Raw genomic sequence first — 25,268 nt, forward strand, 5'->3', positions numbered from 1 at the left:
GCCACCTTTGATATTAATTTTCCCCTGCATCTTACTCCTTTGGAAGATCTTACTCCTTTGGAAGATCTTACATTATTTATTTTTTTCTTTTATCTACATGTTAGATGTCTATTTATTATTAGATATAATTAGATGTGGATAATTGGAATTTTTCTACTCTTCCTTTCCTATCTTCCACAAAGAGTCTTCAACTTGGTAAATACCATTACAAGCACTTGTCTGAATAAAAGATGTTTTAAGTGATAGAACACTGACACAACAGGGCAAATAACTAACATTCTTTTAGCTTGCAGGAGAATCAGCAAGTTGTACTTGGACTGTATCATCTCACTCACTTTAGCTTAAAAATAATAACTCAACACTTAGCTACCCCATAACAGAAACCATCTACTTGAGTAAATACACATCCCCAAATCACCAAAAGCTGTTAGTAAACTTTTTTTAAGAAGACTTGACAGTTCTGGGACTTCCCTGGTGGTCCAGTGGCTAAGACTCTGTGCTCCCAATGCAGGGGGCCCGGGTTTGATCCCTGCTTAGGGAACTAGATCCCACATGCTGCAACTAGGAGCCCACATGCCACAACTTAAAAGATCCTGCATGCCTCAACTAAGACCCAGCATAGCCAAATAAATAGAAAAATTTTTTTAAAAAGAACTTCCCTGGTGGCTCACTGGTTAAGAATCCGCCTGCCATCGCAGGGTACATGGGTTCAATCCCTGGTCCGGGAAGATCCCACATGCCGCGGAGCAACTAAACCTGTGTGCCACAACTACTGAAGCCCGCGTGCCTAGAGCCTGTGCTCAACAACAAGAGAAGCCCATGCGCTGCAATGAAGAGTAGCCCCTGCTCGCCGCAACTAGAGAAAGGCCACGTGCAGCAACAAACACCCAATGTGGCCAAAAATAAATAAATTTAAAAAAAAAAAAGGCTTGACAGTTTTTATTAAGAATTGCTGAGTATGAAATAAAGTGCTGTGCATCAACATGTGTATGAGTATGAAATAAAGTGCTGTGCATGTGCAAAGATATAACATCCTACACATGGACTTAGGAGTCGGAAGTTTGTCATGCATGTATCAACCTTCACCTGTGTCCACTGGAATACAGAAATGGCTTTTATACAGACAAGTGCTTGTAATGGTATTCATAAAATCCTATTTTAGTAGCATAAACATTTTTATCTGTAAAATTGGAATAATAGTTGTATCTACCACCAAGAGGTGATTATGATGATTAAAATTGGTTAATGTATGTAAAGGCTTAGAACAGTGTTTAGCATCTAATAAGCACTCACTCAGTAAGTGTTAGTTATATAATGATGAAGAGGCTAACTTCACTACTATTACAATTAGTTGACCAAACTTCCTAGGGTTTGATATTTAGATTGTTTCCAGTGCATTGCAGATAAACAGCTTCACTGAATATTTTTTGTGTTTTCAGTAAGTGTAAGAGCCCTATTGTAAATCTTTAGTACTGACATTACTGGGTTCATTAGTATGTGGTTTTGAACTTGTCAACTGTGTGATTTTTTTTTTTTTTTAAAAGAAGGTTTTACAGGTATACACTACCACCAAATGAAAGTACCTGTGTTACCATAATCTCCCAAAGTATTTTTTTTTTCATAGCCCTTTACCTCTATCAGAACTAGAAACTACTATCCAAGGAAACTAGTAATGTTATCTGTCTGGATCAATTGTAAAGGATATTTATTGAAATACAGTTGTCTTTAAAAAAAAAAAAACAAAAAACCAGGTTTGAGTCAGTAAGACCTGGGTTTAAATCCTAGCCCCTTAAGCTTCTAGTTGTATGACCTTTTAACCTCTTTAAGGTTTTCTGTTTTTTTAATCTTTAAAATTGTGGTATAGTGGCATCTAGTTATGAGAAATTAAATGAAATCATTTATTTAAAAGTGCTTAGCATGGTGCCTGCCCCTTACTAAGCATTGTTCTTCTTACTACTATTAAAGATGGGAAAGAAAAATATATACACATGAATGTTTTTTTAAGCAAATATTATAATCCTAGGTTTCACATCATTTAATAGGTAATATTTAAGAGACCTTTTTTCTTCAAATAACTTCAGCCACCAGGATGCTTCACATTGCAACCTAAATAATCATTTTCTTAATTTGATTCTGTTCATCTTTGATGTTGTCCTTCTACTTGTTTCTTTTTTTCCACATCTTTTTTGGAGTATAAATGCTTTACAATGTTGTGTTAGTTTCTACTGTACAATAATGTGAATCAACTATATGTATACGTATATCCCCATATCCTCTCCCTCTTTAGCCTCCCTCCCACCCTCCCTATCCCATCCCTCTAGGTCATCACAAAGCACCAAGCTGATCTCCCTGTTCTGTGCAGCAGCTTCCCACTAGTCATCCATTTTACATTTGGTAGTGTATATACGTCAGGGCTACTCTCTCACTTCATCCCAGCTTCCCCTTCACCACCCTGTGCCCTCAAGTCTGTTCTCTACGTCTGCGTCTTTATTCCTGCCCTGCCACTAGGTTCATCAGTACTGCTTTTTAAAATTCCATATATATGCATTAGCATACAGCGTTTGTTTTTCTCTTTCTGGCTTACTTCACTCTGTATGACAGATTCTAGGTCCATCCACCTCACTACAAGTAACTCAATTTCTTTTCTTTTTATGGCTGAGTAATATTCCATTGTATGTATGTGCCACATTCTTTATCCAGTCATCTGTTGATGGACATTTAGGTTGTTTCCATGTCCTGGCTATTGTAAATAGAGCTGCAGTGAACATTGTGGTGCATGTAGGTTGTTGTTGTTTTTAACATCTTTATTGGAGTATAATTGCTTTACATTGGTGTGTTAGTTTCTGCTTTATAACAAAGTGAATCAGTTATACATCTACGTGTATCCCCGTATCTCCTCCCTCTTGCGTCTCCCTCCCACCCTCCCTATCCCACCCCTCTAGGTGGTCACAGAGTACCGAGCTGATCTCCCTATGCTATGCGGCTGCTTCCCACTAGCTGTCTCTTTTACATTTGGTAGTATATAAGTCCATGCCACTCTCTCACTTTGTACCATCTTACCCTTCCCCCTCCCCATGTCCTCAAGTGCATTCTCCACATCTGCGTCTTTATTCCTGTCCTGCCCCTAGGTTCTTCATAACTATTTTTTTTAGATTCCATATATATGTGTTAGCATACGGCATTTGTTTTTCTCTTTCTGACTTACTTCACTCTGTATGACAGACTCTAGGTCCATCCACCTCACTACAAATAACTCAGTTTCGTTTCTTTTTATGGCTAATATTCCATTGTATATATGTGCCACATTCTTTATCCAGTCATCTGTTGATGGACATTTAGGTTGGTTCCATGTCCTGGCTATTGTAAATAGAGCTGCAGTGAACATTGTGCTACATGACTCTTTTTGAATTATGGTTTTCTCAGGGTATATCCCCAGTAGTGGGATTGCTGGGCTGTATGGTAGTTCTACTTTTAGTTTTTTAAGGAACCTCCATACTGTTCTCCATAGTGACTGTATCAATTTACATTCCCACCAGCAGTGCAAGAGGGTTCCCTTTTCTCCACACCCTCTCCAGCATTTATTGTTTGTAGATTTTTTGATGATGGCCATTCTGACTGGTGTTAGGTGATACCTCATTGTACTTTTGATTTGCATTTCTCTAATGATTAGTGATGTTGAGCATCTTTTCATGCATTTGTTGGCCATCTGTATGTCTTCTTTGTAGAAATGTCTGTTTAGGTCTTCTGCCCATTTTTGAACTGGGTTGTTTGTTTTTGTGATATTGAGCTGCATGAGCTGTTTATATATTTTGGAGATTAATCCTTTGTCAGTTGCTTCATTTGCAACTGTTTTCTCCCATTCTGACGATTGTCTTTTCATCTTGTTTATGGTTTCCTTTGATGTACAAAAGCTTTTAAGTTTCATTAGGTCCCGTTTGTTTATTTTTGTTTTTGTTTCCATTTCTCTAGGAGGTGAGTCAAAAAGGATCTTGCTGTGATTTATGTCATAGAGTGTTCTGCCTATGTTTTCCTCTAAGAGTTTGATAGTGTCTGGACTTATATTGAGGTCTTTAATCCATTTTGAGTTTATTTTTGTGTATGGTGCTAGGGAGTGTTCTAATTTCATACTTTTACATGTACCTGTCCAGTTTTCCCAGCACCACTTATTGAAGAGGCTGTCTTTTCTCCACTGTATATTCTTGCCTCCTTTATCAAAGATAAGGTGACCATATGTGCGTGGGTTTATCTCTGGGCTTTCTATCTTGTTCCATTGATTTAGATTTCTGTTTTTGTGTCAGTACCACACTGTCTTGATTACTGTAGCTTTGCAGTATAGTCTGAAGTCGGGAAGCCTGATTCCTCCATCTCCGTTTTTGTTTCTCAAGATTGCTTTGACTCTTCGGGTTCTCTTGTGTTTCCATGCAAATTGTAAAATTTCTTATTCTAGTTCTGTGAAAAATGCTATTGGTAGTTTGATAGGGATTACATTGAACCTGTAGGTTGTTTTGGGTAGTATAGTCATTTCCACAATATAGGTTCTTCCTGTCCAGGAGCATGGAATATCTCTCCATCAATTCATGTTATCTTTGATTTCTTTCATCAGTGTTTTATAGTTTTCTGAGTACAGGTCTTTTGCCTCCTTAAGTAGGTTTATACCTAGGTATTTTATTCTTTTTGTTGCGATGGTAAATGGGATTGTTTCCTTAATTTCTCTTTCTGATCTTTCGTTGTTAGTGTATAAGAATTCAAGAGATTGCTCTGCATTACTTTTGTATCCTGCAACCTTACCAAATTCATTGATTAGTTCTAGTTGTTTTCTAGTGGCATCTTTAGGATTTTCTATGTATAGTGTCATGTCATCGGCAAACTGACAGTTTTACTTCTTCTTTTCCAGTTTGTATTCCTTTTATTTCTTTTTCTTCTCTGATTGCTGTGGCTAGGACTTCCAATACTATATTGAATAAGAGTGGTGAGAGTGGACATCGTTGTCTTGTTCCTGATCTTAGAGGAAATACTTTCAGGTTTTCACCATTGATAACAATGTTTACTGTGGGTTTGTAGTATATGGCCTTTATTATGTTGAGGTAGGTTCCCTCTGTGCCCACTTTCTGGAGAGTTTTCATCATAAATGGGTGTTGAATTTTGTCAAAAGCTTTTTCTGAATCTGTTGAGATGATCATATGGTTTTTATTCCTTATTTTTTTAATATGGTGTATCACATTGATTGTTTTCCCTATATTGAAGTTTCCTTGCATCCCTGGGATAAATCCCACTTGATCATGGTGTATGATCCTTCTAATGTGTTGCTGGATTCTGTTTGCTAGTATTTGTTGAGGATTTTCACGTCTGTGTTCATCAGTGATTTTGGTCTATAATTTTCTTTTTTTGTGACCTCTTTGTCTGGTTTTGATATCAGGGTGGTGGTGGCCTCGTAGACTGAATTTGGAGAGTGATCCTCCCTCTATAATTTTTTGGAAGAGCTTGAGAAGGATAGGTGTTAACTCTTCTATAAATGTTTGATAGCGTTTGCCTGTGAAGCCATCTGGTCCTGGACTTTTGTTTGTTGGAAGATTTTTAATTACAGTTTCAATTTCATTACCTGTGATTGGCCGGTTTATGTTTTCTAATTCTTCCTGGATCAGTCTTGTAAGGTTGTACTTTTCCAAGAATTTGTCCATTTCTTTCAGGTTGTCCATTTTATTGGCATATAGTTGCTTGTAGTAGTGTCTTAACGATCTTTTGTATTTCTGCAGTGTCAGTTGTGATCTCTCCTTTTTCATTTCTTTTTTTTTTTTTTTTTTTTTTTTTTTTTGTGGTACATGGGCCTCTCACTGTTGTGGCCTCTCCTGTTGTGGAGCACAGGCTCTGGATGCGCAGGCTCAGCGGCCATGGCTCACGGGCCCAGCCGCTCCACAGCATGTGGGATCTTCCCAGACCGGGGCACGAACCCGTGTCCCCTGCATCGGCAGGTGGACTCTCAACCACTGCACCACCAGGGAAGCCCTCCCTTGCTGCTTTTAATATTTTTTCTTTGTATTTAATTTTTGATAGTTTGATTAATGTGTCTAGGCATGTTTCTCTTTGGGCTTATCCTGTATGGGAGACTCTGTCCTTCCTGGACTTGATTGACTATTTCCTTTCCCATGTTAGGGAAGTTTGACTATAATCTCTTCAAATATTTTCTCAGACCTTTTCTTTTTCTCTTCTTTGGGACCCCTGTAATTCAAATGTTGGTGTGTTTAATGTTGTCTCAGAGGTCTCTGAGAATGTCCTCAATTCCTTTCATTCTTTTTTCTTTATTCTGCTCCCTCACAGTTATTTCCACCATTTTATCTTCCAGCTCACTTATCCGTTCTTCTGCCTCAGTTATTCTGCTATTCCTTTTAGAGTATTTTAAATTTCATTTATTGTGTTTTTCATCACTGTTTGTTTGCTCTTTAGTTCTTCTAGATCCTTGTTAAATGTTTCTTGTATTTTCTCCATTCTTTTTCCGAGATTTTGGGTCATCTTTACTGTCATTACTCTGAATTCTTTTTCAGATAGGTTGCCTATTTCGTCTTTATTTATTTGGTCTTGTAGGTTTTTACCTTGCTCCTTCATCTGTAACATATCTTTTTGTCGTTTCGTTTTTTGGGTTTTTTTTTGTTTTTGATGGGTTGGGCTGTATTCCTGTCTTACTAGTTATTTGGCCTGAGGTGTCCAGCATTGGAGTTTGCAGGCTGTTGGATAGAGCGGGGTCTTCCTGCTGAGATGAATACCTCTGGGAGGCCTCACTCGGATTAATATTCCCTGGGGTCTGAGGTTCTCTGTTAGTCCAGCGGTTTGGACTCGGAGGTCCCACTGCAGGAGCTCGGGCCTGACCTCCAGCCTGAGAACCAAGATCCCACAAGCTGTGTAGCACGCCAAAAAAAAAAAAAAAGAAAGGGAGGGAGGGAGGGAGGAAGAAAGAAAGAAAGAAAGGAGCAATACAATAACAAAGAATAAAAAACAAAATCAGAAAGATAAAAAAACATATTAGGAAAAATAAAAATATAATTGAAGCAACCAATTGCCGGGGGTTCCTCCCATTCCCTTAGGTGTCTGTGGTCCCTCACGGGTGCCTGTTAGGTGCCCTAGTTTTCTGTCCTTTTACTTTTGAATGCGTACATTTCAGAGTATATAAACCTCTTGTGTTCTACTTTTGTTGCTTTCTTAACTGTAGACCTCTGCTTGGAGAACAACCATGTTCTATAGAAAATTAACATTTTTCAATTGCTTCCTTCAGAGCAAATGATGTCAAGGCAGATAGTTGATTTAGTTTTATTGTGTGATTAAATATATGGACTTTCTGTATTCCATAAATCATTCATTTCTTTCTTGGTTTTTAGTTAGTTTCTACCTTAATATATAAGTTTAAATTACAAATTCCCACTTCTAAGGTCAGTCAGTAAGCAGATTTTGAAAAAGCTTTGAATTACTTGTAACATTTTATATCTTGACATAGCTATATTATAGCTGATTATTTAATACTTATTTTTCTCTTAACATTCTCTAAAAGTACTTAGTATACATTAGAATTATTTTCGGAAAGTTGCATATATTAGGACATCAATTTTGTATTTTAGTAACTTGTTAATTATAAGCCTTGATTTCTTTTATTAGCAGGATTATTTTCATATTTCTTTCCAAAAGTATTCTGTTTCATAAACATTTATTGAGTGTTTTATTTATTTATTTACTTACTTCGTTGCTGTGCACAGGCTTCTCATTGCGTTGGCTTCTCTTGTTGCAGAGCACAGGCTCTAGGCATGCGGGCTTCGGTAGTTGTGGCACGCGGGCTCAGTAGTTGTGGCTCGCGGGCTCTAGAGCACAGACTCAGTAGTTGTGGCGCATGGGCTTAGTTGCTCCGTGGCCTGTGAGATCTTCCCGGACCAGGGCTCGAACCCGTGTCCCCTGCATTGGCAGGCGGATTCTTAACCACTGTGCCACCAGGGAAGTCCTATTGAGTATTTTCTACATACTGGCCACTTAGGTTACGCAGAGGGGTTCAAAATAAATGACATCTGGGGGACTTCCCTGGTGGTCCTGTGGTAAAGAATCCACCTTCCAATGCAGGGGACGCAGGTTTGACCCCTGGTTGGGGAACTAAGGTCCCACATGCCACGGGGCAACTAAGCCCAGCACCACAACTACTGAGCTCGTGCACCTCAACGAGAGAGCCCGCGTGCCGCAGACTACAGAGCCCACGCACTCTGGAGCCGCCTGCCCTGGAGCCTGTGCTCCACAACTAGAGGAAAACCCGCACGCCACAATGAAGAGCCTGCAACCAGACGAAAGACCCCATGTGCCTCAACGCAGACCCCGCCTGCCACAACTAAGACCTGACGAAGCCAAAAAACTAAATAAAGTATAATTTTTAAAAATCCAAAATAAATGACACTTGAAAGTCCTTTAATCTTCAAAGATTTCAGTCTTTTGGACATCTTGAAATAATACTTGACTTGTCTGGAAAGGAAAGGTGTTTATTCTACATTCATAGAGTTGTCTAGATAAGTGAAGCTGATTCCTTAAAATACTAAAATTTTAAAATGAAAATCCTTAAAAATTGTCTTGAACATCTTACTGCATTCTTCAGTTGAATAAACTGAAGCATCTTAATTTTTTTTTTGTAATTTACATTTATCATTATTAACATTCATTATTCTCAGATTTTTTTAACTTCTTGCTTCCAGCTATCATTTTTTTATAGCTCTTAATGTGCACTATCTCTTTTAATTCACATCTCTCTTACAATTTATTCCTAATTTGTTTGGGACTGAAGCCTCCAAATGTCCAGCCTTTTAAGAATTACTCTTACTTCAGAGATCTTAGTAATGGCCTCGGGGTGAATAGGTGGATGTAGTTTTTACCTCTGATTAAATTTATGAGTTTTTTAAGTATATAGCTAAAAATGGATTCTCCCTAAGGTATTTTCAGTTTCAGTATCATTTTAAGGATTTCATTCTAGTTGCAATCTATTTAATTTCTTTGAAGTGTTATTGGTGGTTTTATTTATAATTTAAGTAAAGGCTACAACTTGGACAAACCTTAAACATTATGCTAAGTGAAAGAAACCAACCAGATACAAAAAGTCACATATGGTTCTTTGTATGAAGTATCTAGAAGAGGCAAATCTATAGAAATAGAAAGTGGTTTAGTGGTTGCCAGGGGATGGAAGAAAGGGAGGATGGAGAATGACTGCTAATAGGTATGGAGTTTTTTGGGGGGGTGATGAAAATGTTCTGGAATTAGAGAGTGGTTATGGTTGAACAACTTTGTAAATGTACTAAAAACCACTGAGTGGTACATTATATCTCAATTTTTAAACTCTAAGTGGAAACAGATTTTTCTAATAGACCCTTCAAAACACTTTCTGGATCTAAATCTGTACTTCTTTCTTTTATTCATTGGTTTAGATTTTGAGTCTCTCAAATGTAATTTACAGTGAAAGCATAAGTTGTGTTTTCCTTAAGGATAATAGAAGTACAGTTGTATGGTAAATGAAAATTAGATAATTGTTCGTAAAGAAAACAAAAGTCTTCTTAGTAGAATACTGTCTTGCTCTAACGACTTAGTATCATCAGTATGTAGGTGTTAAAGAACATATGTATGTGAGTCCTAAATATCGAAAGAATTTTAAGGACTGTCATATTTTAATAGGAAAGGATAACAACTAAAAATAACAAAAAACCTATTAATCTATTTTTCATTTAGCATAAATTACAAAATATTTTAAGATGTCAATTATATAGTCTTATTATTTTTGTTTTCATTACTTATTATTTAATTTTGAGTGTTTTTATACTATGTAATTTTTTTCTAATTTTGTGACTCGGTCTATGTAACCTTTTCAATCTTTAAATTTTTTATTGACAGTTTTGCAGGTAGTTTGTCATTCTGGTATTTGAAAATGAATAATTCCTTTGGGCTGTAAGCTGTTAAGCACATTTTTATTTTTTTGTTTTTAGGCTATGGAGTTACTAGTAGAGAAAGCAATCAGTAGTGCTTCTAGTCCTCAGAGTCCTGGAGATGCACTGAGAAGAGTGTTTGAGTGCATTTCTTCAGGGATTATTCTTAAAGGTAAGTTTTACTTCATTTTTAATGTTTGTTTTTGTGTTTGATGGTTGAATGAGAACTCTTCTTTATTTTACAAATGGATGATGGTAATGCTTTTTTCTCCCTACGGTGATTGCTGTAGGTAGTCCTGGACTTCTGGATCCTTGTGAGAAGGATCCCTTTGATACCTTGGCGACAATGACTGACCAGCAGCGTGAAGACATCACATCCAGTGCACAGGTACCAGTGTGTTCCCAATCCCAAAGCTTTGTTCTATCACTGCCCTTAAAGTTTTGGTTTTTTATAATTGTCCTTTAGAAAAAATCACTGTAAGTAAACCCTTAGAGAGGATATAATTTAAACTAGATTTCATCAATGTAATCTTCAAGTTTATTATTTTAACTATGTGCGTGTCTCTTTAAGTATTATATAAATATAAAAATACAGCAGTATTTTCAGTGTCTCTAAATCTTGGTATTACGTTGTATATCAGGGTCAGTAGAGAAGCTATTTATGTCCTCTGTATGTACAGAAGTGATACGTTGTATGGTTTATGGAAATTTTTGTTACGATTTAGCCTTTCCTGCCACTGAAAAAGCCAGCGAATGTGGTAATTAAAAGTGTGGGCCCTGAAGTCAAGACTCCCTGAGTTTGAATAGCAGCTCTGCCCGCTCATCTGTAAAGGATAAGAGCAGTGTCTGTCTCAAATAGGATTGTTGGGAAGATTAAATAAGTTAATATTTCAATCAGTCTAAAATTGCTATTGCTTTCTTTTTTTGAGTCCAGAAGTATACGAAGAGGAGAATAAGGTTAATCTGCCCCCTCAAAAAAGGAATTAAGTAAACCTTGTCTCCTTTGATATTGTTTAAAAATTCCAAGGTGACTTTTTATGGGAATAATTTCAGTATCCTCAAATTTTGTTTGCTGCTAAATAATTTACAGTTACACAGTAGAAATCTCTCTTCTTGTTAGAATTTAGGAATATATATCAATCACATGCAGAACAAGAGCTTACAGTGTGCACTCCATCCTCAGATGCTATTTTAGTTTTCCTTACTGGAGTACTCTTCTATTTAGAAACTCCTAGTATTAGAAAAAGCTGATGATCAGTAGCAATATGTCTGTGGTAGAAGTGTATTACTATTCATTATTATACACCAGATATCTTTGGATATTTTCTTTTAATACAGAAGAAAACATTATTCTGTTTATCTTTGGGAAGGACCTTTTGTAAGTATCTCTAAATAAAGAATCAGTATTCTGTTATGATAAATATTCCTAGTTTCACTTCAGAAAGTTAACAGCCTTATAACTTAGATGAGATAGAGAAGTACCCAGTACTGCCAAAGATCCAGAACTGCAGGCTTACACAGAATGCTGTATCAAGTTCCAACCAAGGTGATTTGGGGACTTTTGAAGGTTTGAAAAGCCAATCAATGTATGAGGAGACTTCTAAGGAACTAGAATCATCTAATCTGGAAAAAAGTTTTAGAACAGTAAATTCTCACTTGGATGATTGTAGTCAATAACTGTATCTCAGCTGAAGAAGATAAACAGGGATTAAAAATAGTCTGAATAGCAGCCACTGTGGAAAACAGTTTGGCACTTCCTCAATAAGTTAAACATAGAGTTACCATATGACTCAGCAGTTTGACTCCTAAGTATATTCAAAGGACTGCAAATATATGTTCATTAAAAAGTTATACACAAAAAATAAAAAAAAATTGTAATTTATGCACAAATATTCGTAGAAGCATTGTGCATAATTGCCAAAAAGTGGAAACATCCCAAGTGTATATCAGTTGATGGATAGGTGGATAAACAAATGCGGTATATTCATACAGTGGAAAATTACTCAGCCATTAAAAGGAATGAAGTGCTGATACATAGTATAATGTAGATGAATCTAGAAAACCTTAATGTAAGTAAAAGAAGCCAGACACAAAAAGTCATATTGTATGATTTTATTTATATGAAATGTCCATAGTAGACAAATCTATCAAGATAGAAAAGTAGTGGTTGTGAGGGCCTCAGGGTAGAGGAATTGAGGAATGACTGCTGTTGGGCCATGGGGTTTTTTTACGGGTGAGAGGTGGTGATGAAAATGTTCTGGAATTAGAGAGTGGTTATGGTTGAAAAACTTTGTAAGTATACTAAAAAAAACCCACTGAATTGTACACTTTAAGAGGACAAATTTTATATGTGAATTATATCTCAAGAAATAGTCTAAACAGTTATATTGAAGGTTTAACTATGTAGTGAAAATTGCCATTTGATCAAATGACTGTAAAGTTTCCTTATATTAGTTTAAAGGGTATATATCCCCCAGAAAACTGGGGAATTATGTCTCAAATATCTTGTGACACATAGGTCTTGTGACACTGATGCCTAACATATTCCTATGTATACATAGCCACATAGTGAAAAATCTTTTTTTTAGTTCATGAAGTAACAAGTTGTAGAAGTATAATCCTCATTTTGTAAACCTGGGGGGAGGTGTGTGTGTGTGCGCACACGTGTACCCCATGCCTGAGCCTGTGTGCATGGGCATCCACAGGAAAAGTAGGAAGATGAGTGAATATGAACCAAAGAGATGTTCATTCAATAAGTGAGACACTTTTTCTTTTGCTGTATATTGTTTTAGGATTTTTTTAATGAACATTATACTAATTTTTTTTAAGAATTATTTTTTTAACTTATGCTTTAAAAAACAAAACAGCATGTACACATTAAAGCCTGAAAATAAAAACATCAGAACATATGGAGTATTTCATTTGTGAAATTTAATATCGTTCAAGATGTTTCTTTCATTAAACATGCTTTTTTATATTGTCATTTGGGGCTATAAACCTAATAAGAATTAATACTGGTTTTTTAAATTAACTAAATTCTGACTCTTTTTGTTGTTGTAGTTTGCATTGAGACTCCTTGCATTCCGCCAGATACACAAAGTTCTGGGCATGGATCCACTACCCCAAATGAGCCAACGTTTTAACATCCACAACAACAGGAAGCGAAGAAGGGATAGTGATGGAGTTGATGGATTTGAAGCTGAGGGGAAAAAAGACAAAAAGGATTATGATAACTTTTAAAAAGTTTCTGTAAAATCTGCAGTGTTAAAAGGCAACAGGTGCCCATTTGTTGGCTGTTTTTCATTCATAATGATGTCTACTTTGAAAAAATTATCAAGAATTTAAAGAATTTCATGGAAGAACCAAGTTTTTCTATGATATTAAAATCTTTTAATGTACAGTGTTAGGTATTATATGAATGGAAAGACACCCCCCCAAAATTGTGCTCCAACTAGGGGAAAAACAATTGTTCTGATTTTTTTTCCCATTATTTTTGGTTTTATTTACTGGTTGCCCTAGCTCCCCCTATATTTGTGTCTTTTATTAACTAGTCCTATTAAATCTTTACTATATTTAATGCAGTATTTGTGCTCAGTTGCTATGTGTATTTTGATATTTTTATTTAGACGTTTTGTTTGCTGTTTGATACTAGTTGTTACTTTGTGTTACAGATATCCTTTACCCTCTCTTAATATTTTACAGCAGTACGTTTTTTTGTAACGTGAGACTGCAGAATTTCCTCCTTTTGTTATTCTTTATGTGATAGATTACAACACAAAAAAGTTATCCTGCCATTTAAGTGCTCAGAACTCAATGTTTCTGCAGATCTTGTGGCATTTGTCTCTCTAGTGTGATATATAAAGGTGTAATTAAGACAGATTTCTGTTAATCTAATCAAGTTTGCTGTTAGTTGTGCATTAGCAGTATAAAAGCTAATATATACTATATGGTCTTGCGACAGTTTTAAAGCCTCTGCATAATTGATAATAAAAATGCATGACATTTTTGTTTTTAATACTTTTAAAATTATAATTTTAGGTTTGACACGTAGATCTTTGTACAGTTGACTTTTTGACATAGCAAGGCCAAAAATAACTTTCTGAATATTTTTTTCTTCTGCATAAGTGGAAAGGGCATTTTTCATATATAAGTGGGCTAACCAATATTTTCAAAAGGAACTGTATCATTGTGCAACTAACAACAGTAACTAGCCCTTAATTATGAAGACAGTTCATTATTGGTGTGTGTGAGATTACTCTAGCGACTATTACAGTATAATAATAGTTGAATTATCCCTCCCCCCTGTCCCCACACCCCATCACCCAGATAATTTACAGTTCTATTAACAGTGAGGTTGATAGAGTATTACTGATTTTAAAAAATTAAGGTTATCTAAGGAAAAAAAAACAGAAAATTATTTGGTGTGGCCATCTTACCTGCTTATGTGTCCTACAAAAAGCTAAATATTCTAGCAGTGGTGTAATGAAAAGTTACATCTTACTGTGGATATATGTATGCTCTGGTACACAAATGTCATTTTGTCACAGCACTACAGTGAAATACACAAATAAAAACTTAAATTCATATAATGACTTAACTGTATTATATGTTAGAATTGACATAAATACTTCTGCTTTGAAATGACGTATGCTTCAGTAAAACCATATTCAAATTTATTGGCTACTTACATCTTGTTATTTCTGACAAATGATGTTTCCTGGGCACGTAATTTCCAGAAAATTGTGTAATTCAATACCATATTCGTTCAATTTCTTTCTTGGGTCAGAATCTTCCCCCAGGCTCTTAGAGGACCAGGAGACTGTAGGAGACAACCGCTGGGGAAGTAGAACAGGAGACTCTGTTTTTTCTCCCAAATTTTGTCACGTACTATCTTTGTAACTCAAGCAAGCATCTTTTCTTTTCCTTTTTTTTTTAATCTTTCCGGGTCTCATTTTAGTCACCCAGTAAAAAAAATTTGGAATTTTGTTTCTCACAGTTTTCTTACTTAAGAGAGAAGAAAAGAACTGACATTTATCACTCACTAATGACAGACACCATGCTAGGTCTTTCACACGTTTTCCTGTTTAAAACTATCATAACAAATTAAGAATAAGTAAGGTGCTGTATTTCTTATTTTTTAGGTGAGGAAACTAAAGCCCAGAGTGGCTAATTAAAGTTAGTACATCAATTTAGTGACACAGTTGAAATTGAAAGTCAGGTATCAAAGTTTATGCTCAGCACTTTGCCAGCCTGCTCCCTTCATCTTGCAATTAGTTATGTTCTAAAAATGTTCTCAGCCTAAGTTCCAAATTTTTGCATTTAGTTTCAGGTGTCTTCATCCAGATATACAAGTGGTGACACTTAAATTTTTTTTACAAAGATAATTATTTCAGTATTATTTATTTTTTGCATGGCTTAATGGTTTTTACAGCTGTAGCTAGATTCACATTAACCATCTTATATGAAATAAAGCTGACTTGAGTATTTGTTAGTATTTCTTCTGCTTTGGTCAAAAGAAGCATTGGTTATCATGCTAATGCGTTCTTGAACCAGTTGTTTCGGCAACTAATTTACTTATCAGTTTTCTCTGCATCTCAAACTAGCTCTCCTTGTTATAGTGCATGCTTATGTTTCAGTAATGATAATCCAGATAAAACAAATTAATTCAACCATCCCCCAATTACATGATGCATTACAAATTAGATTTTTGTCTTCACCACTATTGTTTCTTCTATTTCTTTAAATAAGCTAGTATTAAAAATGAAAACTTCATCTCTATCCAAAATGATTGTTCCCTTTCTTGTCCAATATCTGTCCTCAAGATTGAGGAGTATCAATGAAAAGGGTGGAGTGAAACTGAGTGAGGCCCTATAGGGCTCCCGGGCATGGAGGCCCCTTTGTCCCCCATTTTCTGTAGTCAAGACTCCAGCCTCCATGACCTTCCCTGAGTTCCAAAGGGCAGATTCGAACAGAGAAATGTAGTTTTCTTCAAGGTCAGAAGCCCACTGTGTCCCCCTTTGCCTGGCAAAGAAATAAAGCTATCCTTTTCTACTTCACCCAAAAAAAGGAAAAGGAAACTTGCATAAACAGCATAAGAAAGGATCTCTGATTATTTTAAGTCAACAGTATTTTAAATCATTTTTTTTGCTTATTGACAAAGCATCAAATCTTTTGCATGGTCATCATATTATGTTGTCAGTATATGTTGTGAATTTAAGTTATAAACAGTTACTTTAATGGATTCACCATCTTTTGTACTGAATTTGGCAGAGCTAACTTAAAAATTTTTTCCCAATAAAGGGCAAATTTTAGTGTCATAGATAATATTCATAGCAGTGATCTCAAATTTGTTCATGAGAGTCATGTGGGGACCATTCTAGAAATTAAGATTCCTAAACCCTAATTCCAGAAATTCTAAGGAGGGCCAGAATAAGCCTGAGAATGTGCATTCTAAGATGGACTTTCTCTTAGTTGTTTGAATGGATTGTTCATAACATGTTACAAAAGTCAAAAATTGTAAAGGGGTTTACAGCATAAAATACCTTCTACCTCCCCCTGTTTTCCCATTACGTGGTTCCCCTTTCCAGAGGCAGTGTTATCCATTTGTATATCCTTCCACACGTGGTCTGTGCACATGTCAGCATCAACATGTGCTCCCCTTTGTCTTTATACAAATGGCTGGATACTGCGTACGTTGTTCTGAACCTTGCCTTTTCTCATTTAATGTATCTCGGAGTCTTGGAGGTTGTTCTGTATCAGTACACATAGGGAAACTGCATTTTTAACAAGCACTGTAGGATCATCCCAAATCAATTTTTTTCTTCAATTATAGGTGGTTCTGATGCAAGTTGTACATGGATCATGCTTTAATAAACATGCTTTACAGTTCAGAATTATATTTTAAGTTTAGTATTAAAGGTATTTTATGATCAGCTATACAATATGGCAATAAGTTTATTGCAGTATTTAGCAAATCATAATATCCCTATTCCGTAAGCAATTTTATTGATTAGTTGTTTAGGTAATTTTAGTAAGCTATAGTCTAGTTAATTTTAGTCCTCCTTTATCTTTTTTATTTTCATAGTAATCTTTATTCACACATTTGATAAAAATGTCACAGGCAGGCATGAAATCATTACAATGACGTAAGTACAGACCAACCCCAAGTGCAGAGTCAAATGGCCAAAAAGCACATGAGCAGCACACAGCTCCGTAACATGTGTACTCACACTACTCTCCCCACACCACCCACGTCCCAGCAGTCACAGGCACTACGTTCCGTTAGTCCTCCTTTATCTTGCTTAGTGTAATAATAGTAGATGTAAAATAAAATCTGCAAAGAGGAAACAATTCTGTAACTAACTTAAAACTTTGAGTAATATTTGTGAACAATACTTAAACTGGTTCCATGTTAAATACAGAGCTATTCTTATTCACTTTAATATAGTAAGATACTGGTACTAGAGACAAAGGGTCTTCAGTTTGGAAAGGACTGTTTAATCAGTAACCTAATGTGAAATATTTTTTTTTAAAGTAAGTAAGCTGTTGCATGAAAGTACGAAAAGGCAGTTAAGTTGATCCCAGCTAATTAATCACTCATAAAATATGTTAATGTTAAGAGAGTTCACAAGTAGAAAGGGAAAATGGCAGAGAACATAACTAGGGCTTGGATCAATATAGGCCCTATATTAAATAAATACAGGATAATGCAGTACGACAGGTTCCTGATGGGAAGAAGTCCAGAGTGTCGTAATTTACCTTGAGCTTTGCCATAAGCTGTTTAAAAAGAGCAAATTGTACTTCAGTGTGATATAGTATGCATTATACTGTAGACAAAAACAGAAGGCCTGCCTTTTGCTAATGCATAATGTGGAGGGCTGGAAGGAGGTTAAAACCTGCATTACCAATCACAACTAATTTTAGTGAGCACTGGAAGCCTTTTTTTTTTTGCGGTACGCGGGCCTCTCACTGTTGTGGCCTTTCCCGTTGCGGAGCACAGGCTCTGGACACGCAGGCTCAGCGGCCATGGCTCACGGGCCCAGCCGCTCCGCGGCATGTGCAATCTTCCCGGACCGGGGCACGAACCCATGTCCCCTGCATCGGCAGGCGGACTCTCAACCACTGCGCCACCAGGGAAGCCCTGCAAGCCTTTTAACAGCGAAGGCACATCCTTGTATCCTTTGTCTTAGTGATATCCAAAATTGAGAGGTACACAGTCCTCCTACACTAGGCATTAGTCACACCATATCTGGAATCTGTTGTTCAGTTCTGGGCATTAATTTTAATGTGATATTCAAAAAAGAGTGACCAAGATAGTGAATTTGTTCAAAATTATGGCATGTAGTTGGAACCACAGAGCAGGAGGGACAAAAGATGATATGGAAGAGAGAAAGGATTATAAGTACCTTCTAATATGAATAGCTATAGGAAAAAACCGAACAATTGAAGAAATGGCATTTTTAAAAATATTAACTGCAACAGTAAAATGAACGGGGTTACTTACAGAGAAGTTGTTGCCGACCCCTTACGTTGTTCAAGGGTCAGCTGTAGCACTTTCCATGGTTCTATCATTGGCATCTTATATGTACATGCTATTGATAATCTCATCCACCTTCCAAGTTTCATCAGGTACTCCTTCTGTTACGTTTATTTCCAAATCCTTTCTCTCAGTCCAAACTCCAGTCTTGCCTTTTTTCTTTCTGCCTCCAGTCTCTACGCTATTCAACCTACAGCCCCCAGAATATTTTTCCTAAAGCACCAATTTGATCATGTCATTGCTCCTCAAAAGAACTTCAAGCAGCTCCACATCACTGTGCTAAAATGGTACATGTGGTTTCATCCTTGGGATATCACTAGGTGATAGGTATCATTACACATGAGAAAACCAGGGTTTTGAGATTAAGTACTTTGCTGTTGCTATAATAAAGATCATTTGAATATCTCTTCTTTAATGTGTCTGGTCATCAGAAAGCTGTGTACTTGGAGAGTCCTGTTGACTTCGAATCCTGAACTTTTAACCTTTATGCTATGTACCTCCTATAGATTTGTCCCTTTAAAAAAAATTTTTTTTTTAATTGAAGTATAGTTGATTTACAAAGCGTTAATTTTTGCTTTAGTCAAACCTCTTTCTGCAGAATTTTAATGCTTAAGACGTAATGTACAAATAGATCTTAAGTATCCCAATTTTGGTCCACTCCAAAGACCTGCCCATTAGCCTTTTTTTCTCCTTGTAATTCTAAAGAACCTACAAAGCTATAGCTCTTTCAAAGGTCAATGCTTAAGTAAGGATAGGAAAAAAGGAGGAAAACTTTTACCTGAGCCAGGAGTCAAAAATGACATCTAATATACTATACCCAGGATGTAGCTGTCTCATTTGGCCCAAAGACTGTTAGAAACTTTGAGCCAATAGTAAAGATTTCACATGAAAATCCCAATTTGACTTCTCTTGAAAAACTGGAAGATCTGATGACATAGAGCATGTGTTCCTATGATGAGAGTAATGGCTACTCCCTCTAGAGGATAAATTTAAGACAAAGCCTGTTCTGGACAGTTTACCAAAGCCTCTACTGTTCCCTATTTTGTCTACCAGGCTGGCCCTGTGGGCATTTGGTTTTATTATATTTCAGATCGTGGACTTTTTACCAATGGACTCTTCCAATCTGCATGTGCAACCACATATGTTAAACTGAGGGGCAGACCATCTCTAAAATTACTGTCAGTTCCAAAATTCTTTGATTCTGTAATCATGTGTTTCTCTCCTATATACTAGGATACGTGATGTCTCCCACACCTAATGTAAAGGACAGTCGTAAAGAAACACTTGATGCACTTCCTTCATTGACTGTTTCAAGAGAAATGTCAGGAAGGAGGCCTGAAATTGGAGCAAGCTACAGCCTCAAAGGAATCCTTTATTTCAGAGCAGACACTAAAACCTATCTCCTAAAAATCTCACAGTAACATTGGAGCAGCCTGCCTGTCTTCCTGTCTGCTCTTTGGTTGGATTAAGAGAAGGAGGGAAAAGATTTCAGATGGCAAAATTCTTAATTATATGTGTTCTTAATTTTTTCCTTTTTATGAAATAGTGCATATCAAAAGAGATAAAAAAGGAGATGGCTTAGTATATGGTGAAGTGGGAGGGGGGATACAACTAAATTATTAATTGAAACCAAATTTATGAGTTCCAGGTACTGATAAGATGAAGTAAACACCCTCCTCCCCGTCTCTTCCTCGGAATTCAACTATAAAAACTGGATAAAATGCATAGAACAGCAATTTGAGGACCCTGAACCATAGTTAGTAGCAGGCATATTGGAGAAGACCAGAACTGAAGTATATCAAACTGACAATTTTGCCATCTTTCCCCCTCCAGCAGTAAACTCACTGCTTAGCCTTGGACATGAATACAGCCATAGAAGTGTCTGGTAGAATTCAATAACTAAAGCTGCAGGTTTCTGGCCAGAGGATTGAAAAAGGGAGTCCTGGGGAACTGAACACACTGGGCAGACTGGGGAGAGGAAGGAGCTAGGGCAAGTGACCCCATAAAGTTATTTATGAATAATACGATAATAATTACAGTAATTTTTTTTTTCTGGAGCTCAACCCCGACTTACTTTATGAGGCCAACATTACCCTGATACCAAAACTAGGTAGAAACAGTTCAAAGAAACTCAGACCAATATACCTGATGAAATTAGACTGAAGAATCCTTAACAGAAGATTTATCAAATCAAATCTAGCAATATATATAAAGAATAATCACCACAACCAAGTGGAGTCTATCTTGGGAATGCAAGGCTAGTTCAATATGAAAATATGTGAATTTTAGTACTAAAAATATAAAACTATAAAATTTAAAGACAAATAACTGGGGAAACCATTATAATATATCAGTTGATATTAATAAATATGTTCAAATCATTTTTTAAATAAACATTTTTTATTTTTGGCTGCATTGGGTCTTTGTTGCTGCATGCAGACTTTCTCTAGTTGCCGTGAGCAGGGCTACTCTTCATTGCAGTGCGTGGGCTTCTGATTGCAGTGGCCTCTCCTGCTGTGGAGCACGTGCTCTAGGCACGTGGACATCAGTAGTTGCAGCACGTGGGCTCAGTAGTTGTGGCACACGGGCCCAGTTGCCCCGCGGCATGTGGGATCTTCCCGGACCAGGGATCGAATCTGTGTCACCTGCATTGGCAGGTGGATTCCCAACCACTGTGCCACCAGGGAAATACCTGTTCAAATCATTTGAATCTGATTCCACTAAGAAAAGAATTGGACAGAGGAATAAAGACTTACTACCTGAATTGTCAAGAATTAGAAAAATGGGACATCTGTGTAGTGGATCATTACAAATAATGATGTAGCTGTGTGTTTATTGACATACTGAGATTTTCATAAATCATATATGTAAAACCAATATCTGTATAAAAGTCCACATTTGTGGGCTTCCCTGGTGGCACAGTGATTAAGAATCCCCCTACCAATGCCCGGGACACGTTTTCGAGCCCTGGTCCAGGAAGACCCCACATGTCGTGGAGCAACTAAGCCCGTGCGCCACAACTACTGAGCCTGCGCTCTAGAGCCCACGAGCCACAACTACTGAAGCCCACGTGCCACAACTACTGAAGCCTGTGCTCCTAGAGACCATGCTCCACAACAAGAGAAGCCACTGCAATGAGAAGCCCACGCACCGCAACAAAGAGTAGCCCCTGCTTGCCACAACTAGAGAAAGCCTGCACCCAGCAAGGAAGACACACGTAGCTAAAAATAAATAAATAAATTGATTTTTTTTTTTTAAGTCCACATTTGGGGTTTCCCTGGTGGCACAGTGGTTGAGAGTCCGCCTGCCGATGCAGGGGACACGGGTTCGTGCCCCGGTCCGGGAAGATCCCACATGCCGCGGAGTGGCTGGGCCCGTGAGCCATGGCCGCTGAGCCTGTGCGTCCGGAGCCTGTGCTCCACAACGGGAGAGGCCACAACAGTGAGAGGCCCGCATACCGCAAAAAAAAAAACAAAAACAAAAAAGTCCACATTTGTGATACATGCATCCACCTATGCAGACACACACATACACACACACACAGAAAAAGTCCTAACTCAAAACTATTACATTGGGTATATGTATAACTGAATCACTTTGCTGTACACCTGAAACTAATACAATATTGTAAATCTGCTATTCTCCACTATAAAATAAAAACATTTTTTTAAACTATTAACATTGGTTATCTCTGGATTATGAGATTTTGAGTGACTTTTTCCACTGATTTAGATGATTTGACAATGAATATGGAATACCTTGGTAATAAATTATAAGATATAATCTTTCTTTAAAAGGATAAGTGGGCAATGTACATGGCTGGACAATTCTTAAGAAATATATATTCTCAAAAGAAATATGAATAGCCAATAGTCATATGAAAACAAAATTTCAACCTTACTAGTAATCAAATAAATAGAAAATTTTAAAAAGTAATAAGCTTTTGTCAACCAGATTGACAAAGGTTATAAAGATTGAAAATATCAAGTAATACCAAGATCTCAAAGGCAAAGGCAAGGGCACCAGCTCAGTCAACATCTGAATTATCTTTTTTTTAAATGCAAATATACAGAGAGAGATTTAGACCCAGCAACTGAACTGCAAAGAAGTTATCTTGGGGCTTCCCTGGTGGCGCAGTGGTTGAGAATCTGCCTGCTAATGCAGGGGACACGGGTTCGAGCCCTGGTCTGGGAGGATCCCACATGCCACGGAGCAACTAGGCCCGTGAGCCACAACTACTGAGCCTGTGCGTCTGGAGCCTGTGCTCCGCAACAAGAGAGGCCGCGATAGTGAGAAGCCTGCACACCGCGATGAAGAGTGGCCCCCGCTTGCCACAACTAGAGATAGCCCTCGCACAGGAATGAAGACCCAACAGAGCAAAAATAAATAAATTAATAAACTACCCCCAACATCTTCTTAAAACAAAACAAACAAACAAAAAAGAAGTTATCTTAAAGTATTAAATCTAGGGAACAGTTCTCGGAGTTTTCTGAGATGCTGTTCGTGGTTTATTATCCTCAAATTTGGCTCGAATAGAATTTTCCACTTCTTTCACGAAAAAAAAGAATTAAACCTAACCAGATAAGTATAGAAAACTATAAATTCAAATATATTTACAGAAGCATTATTGGCAAGTGGGTAAGATTAGAAACAAAATGTCCAATAAGTATTTTAATGAAATACAGCTCAATCATCTAAGTGATGTTATAGACCAGTGATTCTTTTTTTTTTTTTTTTTAGTTATTTATTTATTTATTTTTGGCTGCGTTGGATCTTCGTTGCTGCACGCGGGCTTTCTCCAGTTGCCTCGAGCGGGGACTCCTCTTTGCTGCGGTGCATGGGCCTCTCACTGCAGTGGCCTCTCTCGCTGTGGAGCACAGGCTCTAAGTGCACGGGCTTCAGTAGTTGTGACGCACGGGTTCAGTTGCTCTGCGGCACATGGGATCTTCCCAGACCAGGGATCAGATCAAACCCGTGTCCCCTGCATTGGCAGGTGGATTCTTAACCACTGCACCACCAGGGAAGTCCCTAGACCAGTGATTCTAAAGAGGAGTGCACCCTCCTTAAAAACCACTCATTCAGGGCTTCCTGGTGGCGCAGTGGTTAGGAATACACCTGCCAATGCAGGGGACACAGGTTTGAACCCTGGTCCAGGAAGATTCCACATGCCACAGAGCAATTAAGCCCATGTGCCACAACTACTGTGCCTGCGCTCTAGAGCCCGCAAGCCACAAGTACTGAAGCCCACGTGCCACAACTACTGAAGCCCACGCGCCTAGAACCCGTGCTCTGCAACGAGAAGCCACCGCAATGAGAAGCCCGCGCACCGCAACGAAGAGTAGTCCCCGCTCACTGCAACTAAAGAAAGCCTGCGCGCAGCAACGAAGACCCAACGCAGCCAAAAATAAAAATAAATAAATTTATTTTTAAAACCACTCATTCAACCCCTGCTACTCATGATACTCATGAGACAGTGTTAGTTCCCTCAAGAATGTTAGGTCAGGGGGCTTCCCTGGTGGCGCAGCGGGAGTCTGCCTGCCGATGCAGGGGACACGGGTTCCTGCCCCGGTCCGGGAAGATCCCACATGCCACGGAGCGGCTGGGCCCGTGAGCCATGGCCGCTGAGCCTGCGCGTCTGGAGCCTTTGCTCCGCAACGGGAGAGGCCACAACAGTGATAGGCCCGCGTATCGCAAAAAAAAAAAAAAAGAAGAATGTTAGGTCAGGAAAAAAGCTGAAAATAACTATGTAGGAGCCTAACAGATAAAGAAAGTTACTTTATAATGTTTAATGAAATAATCAGACTATAAAACCATGTGTGAAGAATGATCCCTTTTTGTTTTAATAGGAAAGCATGTATATATAGGCCGTTCTTCCCCAAAATGTTTCCAGTGGTTATCCCTGTGAAGCATGATTATGGTCTGTTCAGTTTGGGGGGTTTATTTCTAGTTGATTAGGAGATTTGCTACTCTCTATATTCCTGTAACTTTTACTATGTAATAGGAAATGATTACTTAATAATTCTTAAATAATTACTACATAATAATTCTTTAAAAAGAAAAAAAATGGTGTAAACCGCCCGCCCCATTAGCTCCACACGCCTAAGGATAAATGCTGAAGTCCTTAGCATGGCATTGGGTCCATAAACTATACCTCCGGCCTGTCCCTCAAGCCTCCTCTCCCGTCACTCCCCATACCAGGACCTGCCCTGTCACCAGTGGAGCAAAGCGCTTGCTCTCACCTCTCCATGTAGTGCATGTCCTGCTGCTTTGAGGTCACCTTCATAGGCTTATGAGGGGCTCCTTCTATGACCGAGAGGGACAGAGCCCTTCCTTTGGGATGCAGAAGGTGTCACCCTGGTAATATGAGCAAACCAGGAAAAAGGCAGAGCAGAGAGCTTCTTTCTAAAAATGAATTGACTATTTTTCTGAGCACATAATGGTTCCAAATTAAGTTTCTCTTTGTATGTTGTCTTTACTTGATGTTGTCTCACATGAGGTGAGAGAATGAGTTGCTTTTTTTCCCCCTCTCTTTCTGGGTCCCCCGTTCAGCTGAGCTGTAAAACTTCTTTTCAGGCTTCTTAAACCTGCGTCAGATATTTGCAAAGTCTGAGATCGCCTCGCTTGGTGCTTTACTTGGCTGCCCTCAGATTCTCTTCCAGAGACCAGGTGAATGAATGGTGAATAGACTCCAGTGTTCTGGAGGGAAATGGGGAAATGGGGAAATGGCCGATTATTAACAGTACTCAAGCAGAAAATTGACTCTAAAAAATATTGAGATGTTTCTTTGAAGCTCAGTCATTTCCATT

The 25,268-nt window shown here is 37.8% G+C and overlaps 1 protein-coding gene across 4 annotated transcripts in view; it reads left to right on the forward strand.

Annotated features, from left to right (window-relative positions):
* ZFR (zinc finger RNA binding protein) overlaps positions 1–14,602 on the forward strand; it is a 75,163-nt gene extending 60,561 nt beyond the window's left edge. For 3 of the 4 annotated variants that reach the window (XM_033421307.2, XM_033421308.2, XM_004266028.3), the window contains 3 exons: positions 9,987–10,098; positions 10,217–10,314; positions 12,987–14,602. In XM_033421307.2, coding sequence (XP_033277198.1) covers positions 9,987–10,098; positions 10,217–10,314; positions 12,987–13,166 — 390 coding nt within the window. In that variant the 3' untranslated portion in view covers positions 13,167–14,602. Of the gene's footprint in view, positions 1–9,986; positions 10,099–10,216; positions 10,315–12,986 lie in introns of those variants that run through there. The other variant, XR_004481364.2, reaches the window with a different exon arrangement.
* The last annotated feature ends 10,666 nt before the right edge of the window (positions 14,603–25,268 follow it).

The sequence above is a fragment of the Orcinus orca genome, chromosome 3 (genome assembly GCF_937001465.1).
Source record: "Orcinus orca chromosome 3, mOrcOrc1.1, whole genome shotgun sequence".
NCBI lineage: Eukaryota > Metazoa > Chordata > Mammalia > Artiodactyla > Delphinidae > Orcinus > Orcinus orca.